Genomic DNA, 12,990 nt, shown 5'->3' on the forward strand with positions numbered 1-12,990 from the left:
GCTGTCACATTCCTATGGACTCTGAGAAAGTTAATGTATTCCTTGGAACCTGTCGCAGATATAAATCGTTTTCCAGAGTGCACCTCACTAATTTCCATGTGACAGGTCTACTGAGTAGCTGCATTTGGCTATTTCAACTAAGTGTCATCTTTATTTTGTTAGAAGACCTTGTCACGGAACATTTATTGCCAAGAATCAAGATCCTACTTATGGATAGTCAAATGCAGTTACAGTATTGCATTGTCTCATTGAACAGTTGTGATAAGTTCTTTCTCAAACTATGGAGCAAGTGCCGTTGGATGGGGGAAGCTTCAGGTTCTTCTGCTTTGTAGTTTCTAGAAATTGAAAGATTTTTGACATATTCTGCCTTCAAACATACTGCACTTTCTTCTCTTCAGTGAATGAACTATCCCAATGACATCACAAATAAATGCTATACATATTTAATATTCAAGAGTGTGGTGCTGGAAAAACACAGCAGGTCAGGCAGCATCCGAGGAGCAGGAGAGTCGCAATTTTGGGCATAAGCCCTTCATTAGGAGTCGTTAGGAAACGTCGATTCTCCTGCTCCTCGGATGCAGCCTAACTGGCTGTGCTTTTCTAGCACTACAGTCTCGACTCTGATGTAGCATTTGCAGTCCAAGCTTTCTCCCATATTTTAATATTCACTCATATAGACCTTATCATACCAGATTCCATTCCTGCACTATGATTAATTAGTTGATTCCAGCCCAATATAGAAGTTCTATATTGCCCATTATCTAAGCTTAAAACAAAAATTGTTTCTGCGCTGGATGGAAACTGTATTTGTGAAGGGGTTTTGGTTAAGGATAGGATCAATTTGTGTTATCAAACTCACAAAAGTAAGTTATTTCTAGACCATTAAGCTCAGCTTCTTGAGAGTTGTACAGTGTTAAATAACCTGTCACCTTGCACTGTCTGAAATTGCACACGTGAAATACCCACTAGTATGAAATGCCAGAGAACTCGGACACCAAATAGGTGTACTCAGCCTTTTAGAGAGACGAGCTGTAAATCATAGAGGGGAGAAAGGATTTTTAAGGACGTATGAAGTCACGAAGTACAATAAATCATCATCCTATTATACAAAGTTAATGAAATGTCAACTTGACTCATCTAGGTAGCACCCTCAGCTTTGAGTCAAAAAGGTTGTAGATTTAAAACCTGCAATAATTGTGAGAATGTTAGCTACGATGACCCTTCAGTGCTGTACAATGTGAGATGAGATGTTAAGCCAAAATCTCATGAATGTGTTATGTGATAACAGGCTCTACTGGCAGAGTGGTAGTGTAGTGTAGCGCAGGGTTCATGTCCACCCTGTTCCAGAGGTGGATTCTAACATCTCTGAAAAGATTGGTGAAGAAGAAAATCAAGGAGTTTCCCAATATCCTGGAAACATTTTTTTTCATTGCCATTAAAAACAATTATCTGATCATTCGTTAATTTACTGCATTCAAATTGAGCTGCCCATATTTGCTTCAACATGACTCTTATTTATAGTTTGATTTGGAACATTCTGAGCACAAGGTGCTGCTACATAAGTTTAAGTTTTTTTATCTTTTTCACTTTTGTTCTGTGCTGACGATGTTCACTCCTTGTGTTCCACAGGTACTAATCATACTTCAATGCCTTAGCCAAGTGACCCCCATTCATGTATTAACTTCATTCAGTGGGTACTAGGCCAAAAAGGGATCAAGGCTCAATCAGGACATATTTACGCCCAGTGTCCAATATAAACAATGAGCATGTGTTACTAAATAACAGACAGGACTAGTACCCAGTGCTGATTTGTCTGCCTTTAGCCAAGAAGTGCTGAGCTTCATTTCAGTAGTCTAAACCTGAGGTCAGTTAATGCAAGCTGGATGTAGAAGCTGTTGTTTTTCTCTCTGTTACAGCTAAAAGCTGGAGTTCTCTCTGCTGCAAGAATTGCATGTGAGACAATCTATTTTACTGAATTTGCCTTTGCCAAGGGTGTGTTTATAATGTTACCATATTGGAACAGTTGCTATTTAGTCGTTAAATAATCTATTATTCTGTTCAGTTTTCCAGTAGAGTTAAGTTATTCCAATTATTCTTGTTTGTATTTTTAATATAGAGTAAGAGTAAAGTGTGATTTGCTTAAAGCTGAGTAGTGTAACCAATTCAATTACAACTGGAACACAGCACCTTACAACTTGCCCTTTAAAAAAGACAAACGTTAGGCTCTAAGCCCGTCTCCTTGATATATTTGAAGGGGGTTGGTCTAGTCCATAACCAGAATGAATCCGTTCTATTGCCCAGGTTGTTTTTCAGCACAAGCTAATTCTGTAACAAATAATTTTCTTCATAATAATTGTCAAGTCTGCATCAACCACCTCCTTCAGTAATTTAGAAGAAGCTTAAACAGGAAAAATAAAACTCAATCTGAGTAGTAAAACATGTTTTATTCTTTTATTTCCCCTTTTTCAGGTTCTTTGGAAGATTGGGACCTAGCTGTAGAGAAGACTGAGACCCGACTTAACCGAGTTAATGAGCAGAGAGCCAAAGTAAGTATGTAGCGAATTGTATTTTTGGCCAGGTGAGTTCGATGGAAGGATATGGACCGGGTGCTGGCAGGTGGGATGAGATTGCGTTGGGATATCTGGTTGACATGGATGAATTGGACAGAAGGGTCTTTTTTTCCATGCTGTACCTCTCTGATTATGACTCATCTTTTATTGATGGGTATGGAGTGGTTACTAACATGATTAGACAGTGCTACCCACACTCGGATTCTGAATATTCCTTGAGAGAGGCTGGCAAATAACTTCTGCCAAAGCTGTGGTTGGGCTGATCATTGGAAAGGCATGCAGACAAGTCTTGAAATGACTTAACCTCTGAATTTCCCTTCTGTGTGTTCTTTGGAATTAAAAACTTCCATTCACCGAAGTCTAGAGTTCCTTTCCTATTTTTGGCATTGGATTCTCAGTATTGTATACTCCCAGGTTCAATGCAACACAAATGGATGCTGCTTAGTGCTTTCTAGGTCAAGTGTGATAGGGTTAGGGTTAGGCCCCCCAGTCAGCATAACAAACAATAGAAATATCTGCAACAAATAGGGATTTTCAGCCCTATTTATGAATCAGAAGGAAGTTTCGGTGTTATTGTAGATAACTCCGAGCAATGGCTTGTTTGTTTTAACTTTTCATTGTGAAAAAACCAAGCTGACAGAACCAGTCCAAGGAAATTTGAGACCACGTTCTAAAGATCAGGATGGCTTCTGTTTTAATTGCAGATCAAAAAAGGAGATCGGAAATAAGATCAGAACGTGTTGGAAATGTGTAAGCAGATCGATTAGTCTCCAAAGAGAAATGGCAGGCTTTAACATTTGAACGTGTAACTTGTATCAGAAGGACAAGTAGGCGTTTAAATGTTGGTTAAACACAGGAAAAGAAAGAGTGCAAAGTCGATAAAACTCCAGGAACATTCTGTGAAAGCTAGCAATTTGAAATTTAAACCAAAATGCTGCAAAACATTCTGGTCAGGTGGGTGGAAAGATAATTTGGTCAGTGATATTTCAACAGCTAACAGCCAGGGAGTACACATGTTAAATGCTTACTAGAAGGTTGTCGGATGATATAAAGCTTATCAGTCAGGCACTGGAAAGAACATACAACTGGTTGAGCACATGAAAAGATATGGAGTGTCCGGGGGAAAAGAAATTTCTGAATACAGTAAGTCTGCAGTTATAATGAAAGACAGTGACAAAACATTGTTGTGCCGTGAGTTTATCAGGCAATCGGTCAATCCACAAGGATGGACTCTCCACCAGCACTCCCTTGAGAGGAAAGGTGTTCATCCTATACAGCTTCCCTATCTCTCATCCACATCACTCAAACACCCTCTACTCTGAGCAGATCAATTCCATGTGATAACTATGACCTGCCATGAAGAAAATAGGAGAAACAACAAGATTAACAAAACTTTGGAGCAGCAATACATCTCCTTGATATTGTGTAGGGTTTTGTTCTAACTGTTTTTAACATTTGTGAAAGTTTTGTTAATTCTTTAACAGTGCATTAAGTGATTGGTATTAGTTTTTATAGAGTTGAGTGGGATTATGCAATGCACTGAGCTGACTAATTAATGTTTCTTAATACTCTTGATTCTCACTCAATCAAGCCACACAGAAATTAGCTGTAAATGTTGTTGAAAGAAATGTACTCCTTGAGGTGAATTTAAATTTTCAAGTTTGAACTTTAATACTTTACCAAGGCGGCAGAGAAGGAAGCCCTGCTCACAAAACAGGAAGAAGAGAAAAATATGCAGCGGAAGAAGGGCCGATCTGAAAAGAAAGCTGCGAGAAAGGCCCAGAAACAGGCCTTACCTGGAGACAAACGCAAAGCAGATGAGGAGGAATGGGGCAGCCAAACAGGTACAGTACCTACTGAGAAGACTCATTGAGTTGAATTATAAGGTTTTTTTCTAAGTGAAGAAGGGCTTATGCCCGAAACATCGAATCTCCTGCCTGACCTGTTGCGCTTTTCCGGCAACACATTTTCAGCTTTTTTCTAAGTGAAGCAACATTTCAATGAGGGGGTGGAGGTCAGTAATTAGGGCAAATTCTTTCTTTTAAAAAAAAATTGAGTTTTAACCTGGGTAAGTTAAAGCTTGCATTCTTTTAGTCTTGTGGTGTAATGGTTTATCAAATGTACCAGAAACCCCTCCGTTTACAGCTATGAGTTTTTTTAGGTGACAGAGGTAATTTAGTGACAGCCATTGATTCGTTATAAAGCATTTATATGTATTGAATAAGTGAGGGAGACTACATATGAGGTAAAAACAATGACAGCAGATGCTGAAAACCAGATTCTGGATTAGTGGTGCTGGAAGAGCACAGCAGTTCAGGCAGCATCCAAGGAGCAGTAAAATCGACATTTCGGGCAAAAGCCCTCCATCAGGAATAAAGGCAGTGAGCCTGAAGCGTGGAGAGATAAGCTCGAGGAGGGTGGGGGTGGGGAGAAAGTAGCATAGAGTACAGTGGGTGAGTGGGGGAGGGGATGAAGGTGATAGGTCAGGGAGGAGAGGGTGGAGTGGATAGGTGGAAAAGAAGATAGGCAGGTAGGACAAGTCCGGACAAGTCATGGGGACAGTGCTGAGCTGGAAGTTTGGAACTAGGGTGAGGTGGGGGAAGGGGAAATGAGGAAACTGTTGAAGTCCACATTGATGCCCTGGGGTTGAAGTGTTCCGAGGCGGAAGATGAGGCGTTCTTCCTCCAGGCATCTGGTGGTGAGGGAGCGGCGGTGAAGGAGGCCCAGGACCTCCATGTCCTCGGCAGAGTGGGAGGGGCAGTTGAAATGTTGGGCCACGGGGCGGTGTGGTTGATTGGTGCGGGTGTCCCGGAGATGTTCCCTAAAGCGCTCTGCTAGGAGGCGTCCAGTCTCCCCAATGTAGAGGAGACCGCATCGGGAGCAACGGATACAATAAATGATATTAGTGGATATGCACGCAAAACTTTGATGGCTCCTTTAGGGCCTTGGGAGAAGGTGTGGACGCAGGTTTTATAGTTCTTGAGGTGGCAGGGGAAAGTGCCAGGATGGGAGGGTGGGTTGTAGGGGCCGTGGACCTGACCAGGTAGTCATGGAGAGAACGGTCTTTGTGGAAGGCGGAAAGGGGTGGTGAGGGAAATATATCCTTGGAGGTGGCGGAAATGTCGGCGAATGATTTGGTTTATGCGAAGGTTTGTAGGGTGGAAGGTGAGCACCCGGGGTGTTCTGTCCTTGTTACGGTTGGAGGGGTGGGGTCTGAGGGCGGAGGTGCGGGATGTGGATGAGATGCGTTGGAGGGCATCTTTAACCAAGTGAGAAGGGAAATTGCGGTCTCTAAAGAAGGCGACCATCTGGTGTGTTCTATGGTGGAACTGGTCCTCCTGGGAGCAGATACGGCGGAGGCGGAGGATTTGGGAATACGGGATGGCATTTTTGCAAGAGGTAGGGTGGGAAGAGATGTAATCCAGGTAGCTGTGAGAGTCGGTGGGTTTGTAAAAAATGTTAAGTTGGTCATCATTAATGGAGATGGAGAGATCCAGGAAGGGGAGGGAGGTGTCAGAGATGGTCCAGGCAAATTTAAGGTCAGTGTGGAATGTGTTGGTGAAGTTGATGAATTGCTCAACCTCCTCGCGGGAGCACGAGGTGGCACTATGCAGTCATCAGTGTAGCAGAGGAAGAGGTGGGGAGTGGTGCCTGTGTAATTACGGAAGATCAACTGTTCTACGTAGCCGACAAAGAGACAGGCAGAGCTGGGGCCCATATGGGTGCCCATGGCTACCCCTTTGGTCTGGAGGAAGTGGGAGGGCTCAAAGGAGAAATTGTTACGGGTAAGGACCAGTTCGGCCAAATGAATGAGAGTGTCGGTGGAAGGGTACTGTTGGGGACGTCTGGAGAGGAAAAAACGGAGGGCTTGGAGGTCCTGGTCATGGAGGTGGAGAGGGATTGGATATCGATGTTGAAGATGAGGCATTGGGGGCTGGGGAAACGGAAGTCTTGGAGGAGGTGGAGGGCGTGGGTGGTGTCTCGAACATATGTGGGGAGTTCCTGGACTGGGGGGATAGGACAGTGTCAAGCTAGGTGGAGATGAGTTCGGTGGGGCAGGAGCATGCTGAGACAATGGGTCGGCCAGGGTGGTCAGGCTTGTGGATCTTGGGAAGGAGGTAGAACTCTATGCTACTTTCTTCCCACCCCCACCTTCCTCTAGCTTATCTCTCAACGCTTCAGGCTCTCTGCCTTTATTCCTGTTGAAGGGCTTTTGCCCGAAACGTCGATTTCGCTGCTCCTTGGATGCTGCCTGAACTGCTGTACTCTTCCAGCACCATTAATCCAGACTATATATGAGTCCAGTGACATCATTTTGGGTCTATCAATTGGGTATCTGAGATGGAAAGTGAATACTGACAGATCAACCACTCAGTATGACATAGCGGGAGCAGAAATTTCCAATTTCATGCCTACCTTCATTTCTGCTGAATCCTGAATACTACTACTATTCAATTAGCAGCCGTTGTCTGCTGTGGATTAAGATTGCACTCCACTGCAGGAGGCTATTTTGCCCATTACTTGTGGGTGCTCTTGAAAGTGCGGTTGTGTTTTGCCCCACATTCCAGATGATGTGTTCCTCATACTCTTGTGCAACTCCTGTTTAACATTATCTTCGGAATCGAATTCTGCGATCCTTTTGACTAAGGTTTTCTCGATCTTTGTGACTTTTTGTGCAGGAGGAAAAATAATTCTCATCTCCTGGCGAGATGCCTTGTCAATTATTTTAAAGCTATAGCCTCTGGTTATTGACCCACTGTTTTTTTTCCATCTAGTCTCTCATACTTCTTTGAGATCGTAAACTTTTTTGTTCAAAGGAGAACTGTCATCTAGTAAGATTATTAACTTGAACTATTAACTCGGTCTCTCTGCATAGATGCTGAGCATTTCCAGCATTTCCTGTTTTTAATTCTAATGTACTGTCCATGCATTATACAAGGAGTCAGAGCCAAATATGGTTAGGAGCGAGATACTTGACAGGGCATGGTTGAAAATCAACTCCATTTGATACTTTTACTCATTGTTTTAATATGTAATGCTTCAAATATAAATGTAATTCAGGAAATAGGAAAACGGAGTTACTTAGAATTCACCAGTTTTTTTGAGTCTTTTATCAGTTTGAGAATAAACATAATTTTTAAAATGTGTATAAAGAAAAATACATTTACGTGATATAAGGTGTTCCTGCACTCCTATGCACAGTTATGTCAATGGATATTTATGTTCCATTTTCCCATCTCTTTCTTGCCTTCTATGAGATATATTAGAAATGTTTGTTGTGGTTTTAGTGCAAAGTCCAAATTTTAGAATTATCCTCCTGTTCGACTAGTCTTTTTTTTTAACCACTGTTTGGGTTTTAATTCAGCAGTGGGCAGGTTCCTAGTTACTTCAGTTTGTCTGCCTGCAGAATTCTACTTCAGAGAGCTGGGTAGTACTAGTACTTGCGTGAAGTGAAAGCTGAGAAGATATGTATGGGAGTGTAAATTAGGGGACACATTTTTAGCAATTAGGAGGTTTCCTATTTTAAGACTCTGTAGAGAAGAGATCTTTTCTCTCAGGTCAGTAGTCTTTGGAATTCTCTTTCCAGAGAACAATGGGCCTTTGAATGTATTGTCACTAATTAAATAGTCACAGGTTATGGGAAGGTGACAGGAAAAATGGAGTTGATGCCACAATCCGGTCAGCCATGATCTTATGTAGTGACATAGTGCGAGGAGCTGAATTGGCTACTCCAGCTCCTAATTTTTGTGTTCCCATTCTCCTGTGCCATTTATGACCACAGAAGGGAGCTTTCTAATGTTGCATGTTTCAATTTCAGATCAACCAAATAAAAGATCTCGAGCTCTGGAGCTGGAAGAAACTGAAGAAGAAGATCTGTCTACAGAATGTGGTCTGTTTGGTCGTAAAAGTAGCACAAAGATCCTAGAGACTCCAGCATTGCAGAAACAAAAGGCTGCAGCTGCCACAAGGAACAAAGTTCTTCATGACGACAGCAAGGATAACCTGACTGTGTTTGTCAGTAATCTGTCATATTCAATGCCCAACCCTGAGGAGAGGCTGAAGGAAATGTTTCAGAGTTTTGGTGAAATTGCAGATGTCCGCCCAGTTTACAATAATAGGGGACTTTTTCGAGGCTATTGTTATGTGGAGTTTAAGGAAGAGAAAGCAGCCACCAGTGCCTTGCGGCTGGACCGCCAGGAGTTAGAAGGCCGGCCAATGTTTGTTTCACCCTGTGTTGATAAAACAAAGAATCCAGATTTTAAGGTATTACATCTGGTGTTTGTTATGATATTCTTTGAATATTTTTCGTTGTCTTTTGCAACTTTTCCTTTCTTTCAAGGAATTCTAATGCACCAAAGTGAAAGGACCCACTTCACCACCAATTCTGGTACATTTCTCAATCCCATTGTAATGTTTGTGATATGGTTCCAACCAAATTGATTCATACACTTGATGAGGTGCACCTCAGTGAATTTTGCTGTCACCTCAATCAATGTTTACTTTGATCCTTAGCGAACCTTTGTCACAAAATGTTTAAGGGACACAATAAAGAATGGATAAGGTTAGTTATGAGGAAGGACTGAATGGGCTGGAGCAGTTTCCTTTGCAATAAAGGAAACTGAGGGGTGATTCAATTGAGGTGACTTTAATGGTGTAGAATTCTGTGGGTCCTCGATAGAGTGGGTAGAAATGACCTATTTCCTTGTCTAAAGAGGTCAGTATTCAGGAGTACATTTATATAAAGCAATTGATAAAATGAGAGGGTACATAATAAAGTTTATTTACTGGGAGGATTGTGGGGATCTGGATCTTGTTGCTTTAAAAGGATGATAGAGTGAGAAATTCCCATTGCTGCATTTGACAGGTGCTTGGATGTGAGTCATGGAATGTCAGTTGTGGCTCAGTTGGTAGCTCTCCTGCCTTTGAATCACAAGGCTCTGGCTTCAAATGCTAGGTGTGTACACTAAACTCTTGGCTGGCATTCCAGCGCAGTACTGAGGGAGTGTTACACTGTTGGAGGAGTTGGAGACGTCAAGTTGAACCCCATCCTGCCGAAATGATATGAAAAATTGGGTGGGACCCTTTCAAAGAAGGTCAGAGGAATTATTGACAGTGTCCTGGCCAATGTTTATCAGCTTCACTAAAGTAGATTATCTAGTCATTATATGTTACTGTTGATGGGAGCTTGCTATTGTAGTCCCTGCCGATACAACAGTGATTACATTTCAAAAGTACTTGACTGAGTCTAAAACGTGGAGATAAGCAACAATCATAAAGAACACGATAACCATATGATTATGGATAAAAAGGCAGGAAGTAAGATTTGACTAGATGTGTAACTTTTGGCTGGTACAGGACCCAGTGTGTCAAATAGTTGTCTCCTATACTATTACATTTCTGTGATTCTAATATATTCCTTTGTCATGACTCTTGATCTAATTTTCTACTATTTGCTATTCTGCAAGTCATTCCCAGACAGTAAAACACAACAATGAGCAACTCGTCTTTATTAAGATTCGCTACATTGACAAGAAGCAACAGAGCTTTAAATAAACCTGTTTTTCGCAATGTTTTCGGCCCATTCTTCTCCAGGTATTTAGGTACAGCACTAGCTTGGAGAAACACAAGGTTTTTATTTCTGGTTTACCTTTCTCCTGCACTAAAGAGGAACTGGAAGAAATCTGCAAAGAGCATGGAAGTCTAAAGGACATTCGTCTTGTCACTAACCGCTCTGGAAAACCAAAGGTACATCCTCTTACATGTTGAGGAAGTGTTTGTTGCTTGTGAAACAAGAATATTTTGTACCTTGAACAAACTGAGTAATTTCCACTCTTCGGAAACTGATTGATTTCAAAGGGACTTTGTGTTCGCAAGTCTGGGAACTTTAAATCTTAAATCACATTTCCTGGTCACTAGCAAAATCTTCTGCGCGTTGCACTGGCTGACCTGGCTTTTGATGGTTTTAGTGTGAACACTCATGTTGAATTAACATTTTCACACACAATGTGGTGTGTATGTGGAATGAGCTGCGAGAGGAAGTGCAGTTACAACATTTGGACAGGTACATGGATAGGAAAGGTTTAGAGGGATCTGGACCAAACACAGACATGTTGTTCAGTTCAGGAAACCTAGTCAGCATGGACGAGTTGGGCCAAAGGGCCTGTTTCCATGCTTTATGACTATTTGTTCTGCATTAAATTATGGTCTCTCAGTTTTTGTCACAGTATACAAGATGGTCTGTTCCTTGGCTCTTAAACTAATATTGAAATTCTATGTGGGAAGGTTATGCCCTGTAGGTAATTTTAACTTGAAAGTCATTGTGACGTAATTGCCACAGCATTAGCTCCAAACAGGGTGTCCTGTAGCCTACAGATCGCCAGATTTGAGACTCAAATTTGAAGTCTACCGACGAAAACCAGGAAAACTCCCATTAGCTTTTAAGTTTGCTGTATCATTTGAGTCCATGTGGCGAATCTGTGATGACTGTTTTCTTTCATGAGTGGTTGTAAGTTTGCTCACTGAGCTGGTAGACTTGTTCTCAGGTGTTTCGTCACCATGCTCGGTAACATCAGTGAGTCTCCGATGAAGTGCTGGTGTTCTGTCCTGCTTGCTATGTATCTGTCTTGGTCTTTGTGGTGGGTGATATCACTTCCGGTTCTGTTTCTGAGAGGTTGGTAAATGGGGTCCAGATTGATATGTTTGTGAATGGAGTTCCAGTTTGAATTCCAAGCCTCGAGGAATTCCCGTGCATGTCTTTATTTAGCCTGTCCCAGTCATACTGGTGGCCCTTTTCGTCAGTGTTTATGGATACTACTGATTGTTGGTCATGTCTTTTCCAAAACATATCGATTTGGACCCCATTTACCAACCCCTCAGAAACAGAACCGGAAATGATATCACCCACCACAACAGACCAAGACACACAAGTAGAAGTGGGGCAGAACACCAGCGCTTCATTGGAGTCTCATTGATGATATTACTGAGCATGGTGACGAAACATCTGAGAGCAAATCTACCAGCTCAGTGAGCAAACCTACAACCTGAGCTACACATCTTCTCTAAAGCTTTTCATACGTGTCTGCCTGTTAGCAACTATTCAATATTAGTTGTTTCCCATTTGAAGGCAGAATAATATTTGAATGAATTCTGTTTCAGGGTTTAGCATATGCTGAATATGAAAATGAAGCCCAAGCCTCCCAGGCTGTTCTTAAGATGGATGGCATGGTAATTAAAGATCACACAATCAGTGTAGCCATCAGTAATCCACCCCAGAGAAAACAGACTACCAAGGTCGAAACCAGCAGATCTTCTGGCTCATTGCTTCCTCGGCAGGTGTATGGAGCGTAAGTGTGAATCAAATTGTTACAACAATTATAATAGCTATGTGGATGATACAGTTATAATTGGTGAGTTGGGAATGGTCAACCAAAGCTGATTGTGTCGTCCATTTATTTCAGACAATAATTGCTGCTGAATAAGGAACATATATTATAAATGTAATTTGTGCTTGTTTTTAATACAGACATCTGAATCATTTGTGGCTCAATTATATAGAGTTGTCCCTTTTGTGGTGGTGACAATGTAAACCAAGAGACTACACTTCCTCCCACCCTGCCCCCTGTAAAAACGCCATCCCATACTCCCAATTCCTTCGTCTCCACCGCATCTGCTCCCAGGAGGACCAGTTCCAATACCGTACAACCCAAATGGCCTCCTTCAAAGACCGCAATTTCTCCCCAGACGTGATTGACGATGCCCTCCACCGCATCTCCTCCACTTCCTGCTCCTCCGCTCTTGAGCCCCGCCCCTCCAATTGCCACCAGGACAGAACCCCACTGGTCCCCACCTACCACCCCACCAACCTCCACATATATCGTATCATCCGTCGTCATTTCCGCCACCTCCAAATGGACCCCACCACCAGAGATATATTTCCCTCCCCTCCCCTATCAGCGTTCCGAAAAGACCACTCCCTCTGTGACTCCCTTGTCAGGTCCACATCCCCCACCAACCCAACCTCCACTCCCAGCACCTTCCCCTGCAACCGCAAGAAACGCAAAACTTGCACCCACACCTCCCCCCTTACTTCCCTCCAAGGCCCCAAGGGATCCTTCCATATCCACCACAAATTCACCTGCACACACATCATTTACTGCATCCCCTGCAACCGATGTGGCCTCCTCTATATTGGGGAGACAGGCCTCCTACTTGCGGAATGTTTCAGAGAACACCTCTGGACACCCGGACCAACCAACCCAACCATCCCGTGGCTCAACACTTTAACTCCCCCTCCCACTCCACCAAGGACATGCAGGTCCTCCTCCATCGCCAGATCATAGCAACACGACGACTGGAGGAAGAGCGCCTCATCTTCCGCCTAGGAACCCTCCAACCACAAGGGATGAACCTAGATTTCTCC

General features: G+C 42.7%; 1 protein-coding gene across 1 annotated transcript in view; it reads left to right on the top strand.

Moving 5' to 3' along the window:
- sart3 (spliceosome associated factor 3, U4/U6 recycling protein) overlaps positions 1 to 12,990 on the top strand; it is a 40,004-nt gene that overhangs the window by 24,820 nt on the left and 2,194 nt on the right. Inside the window, exons 14-18 of the mRNA XM_060844010.1 lie at positions 2,470 to 2,546; positions 4,255 to 4,414; positions 8,389 to 8,834; positions 10,164 to 10,316; positions 11,727 to 11,914. Of these exons, the coding sequence (XP_060699993.1) occupies positions 2,470 to 2,546; positions 4,255 to 4,414; positions 8,389 to 8,834; positions 10,164 to 10,316; positions 11,727 to 11,914 (1,024 nt within the window). The remainder of the gene's footprint in view (positions 1 to 2,469; positions 2,547 to 4,254; positions 4,415 to 8,388; positions 8,835 to 10,163; positions 10,317 to 11,726; positions 11,915 to 12,990) is intronic.

This window comes from Hemiscyllium ocellatum, chromosome 24, assembly GCF_020745735.1.
Source record: "Hemiscyllium ocellatum isolate sHemOce1 chromosome 24, sHemOce1.pat.X.cur, whole genome shotgun sequence".
In the NCBI taxonomy this organism is placed as follows: domain Eukaryota; kingdom Metazoa; phylum Chordata; class Chondrichthyes; order Orectolobiformes; family Hemiscylliidae; genus Hemiscyllium; species Hemiscyllium ocellatum.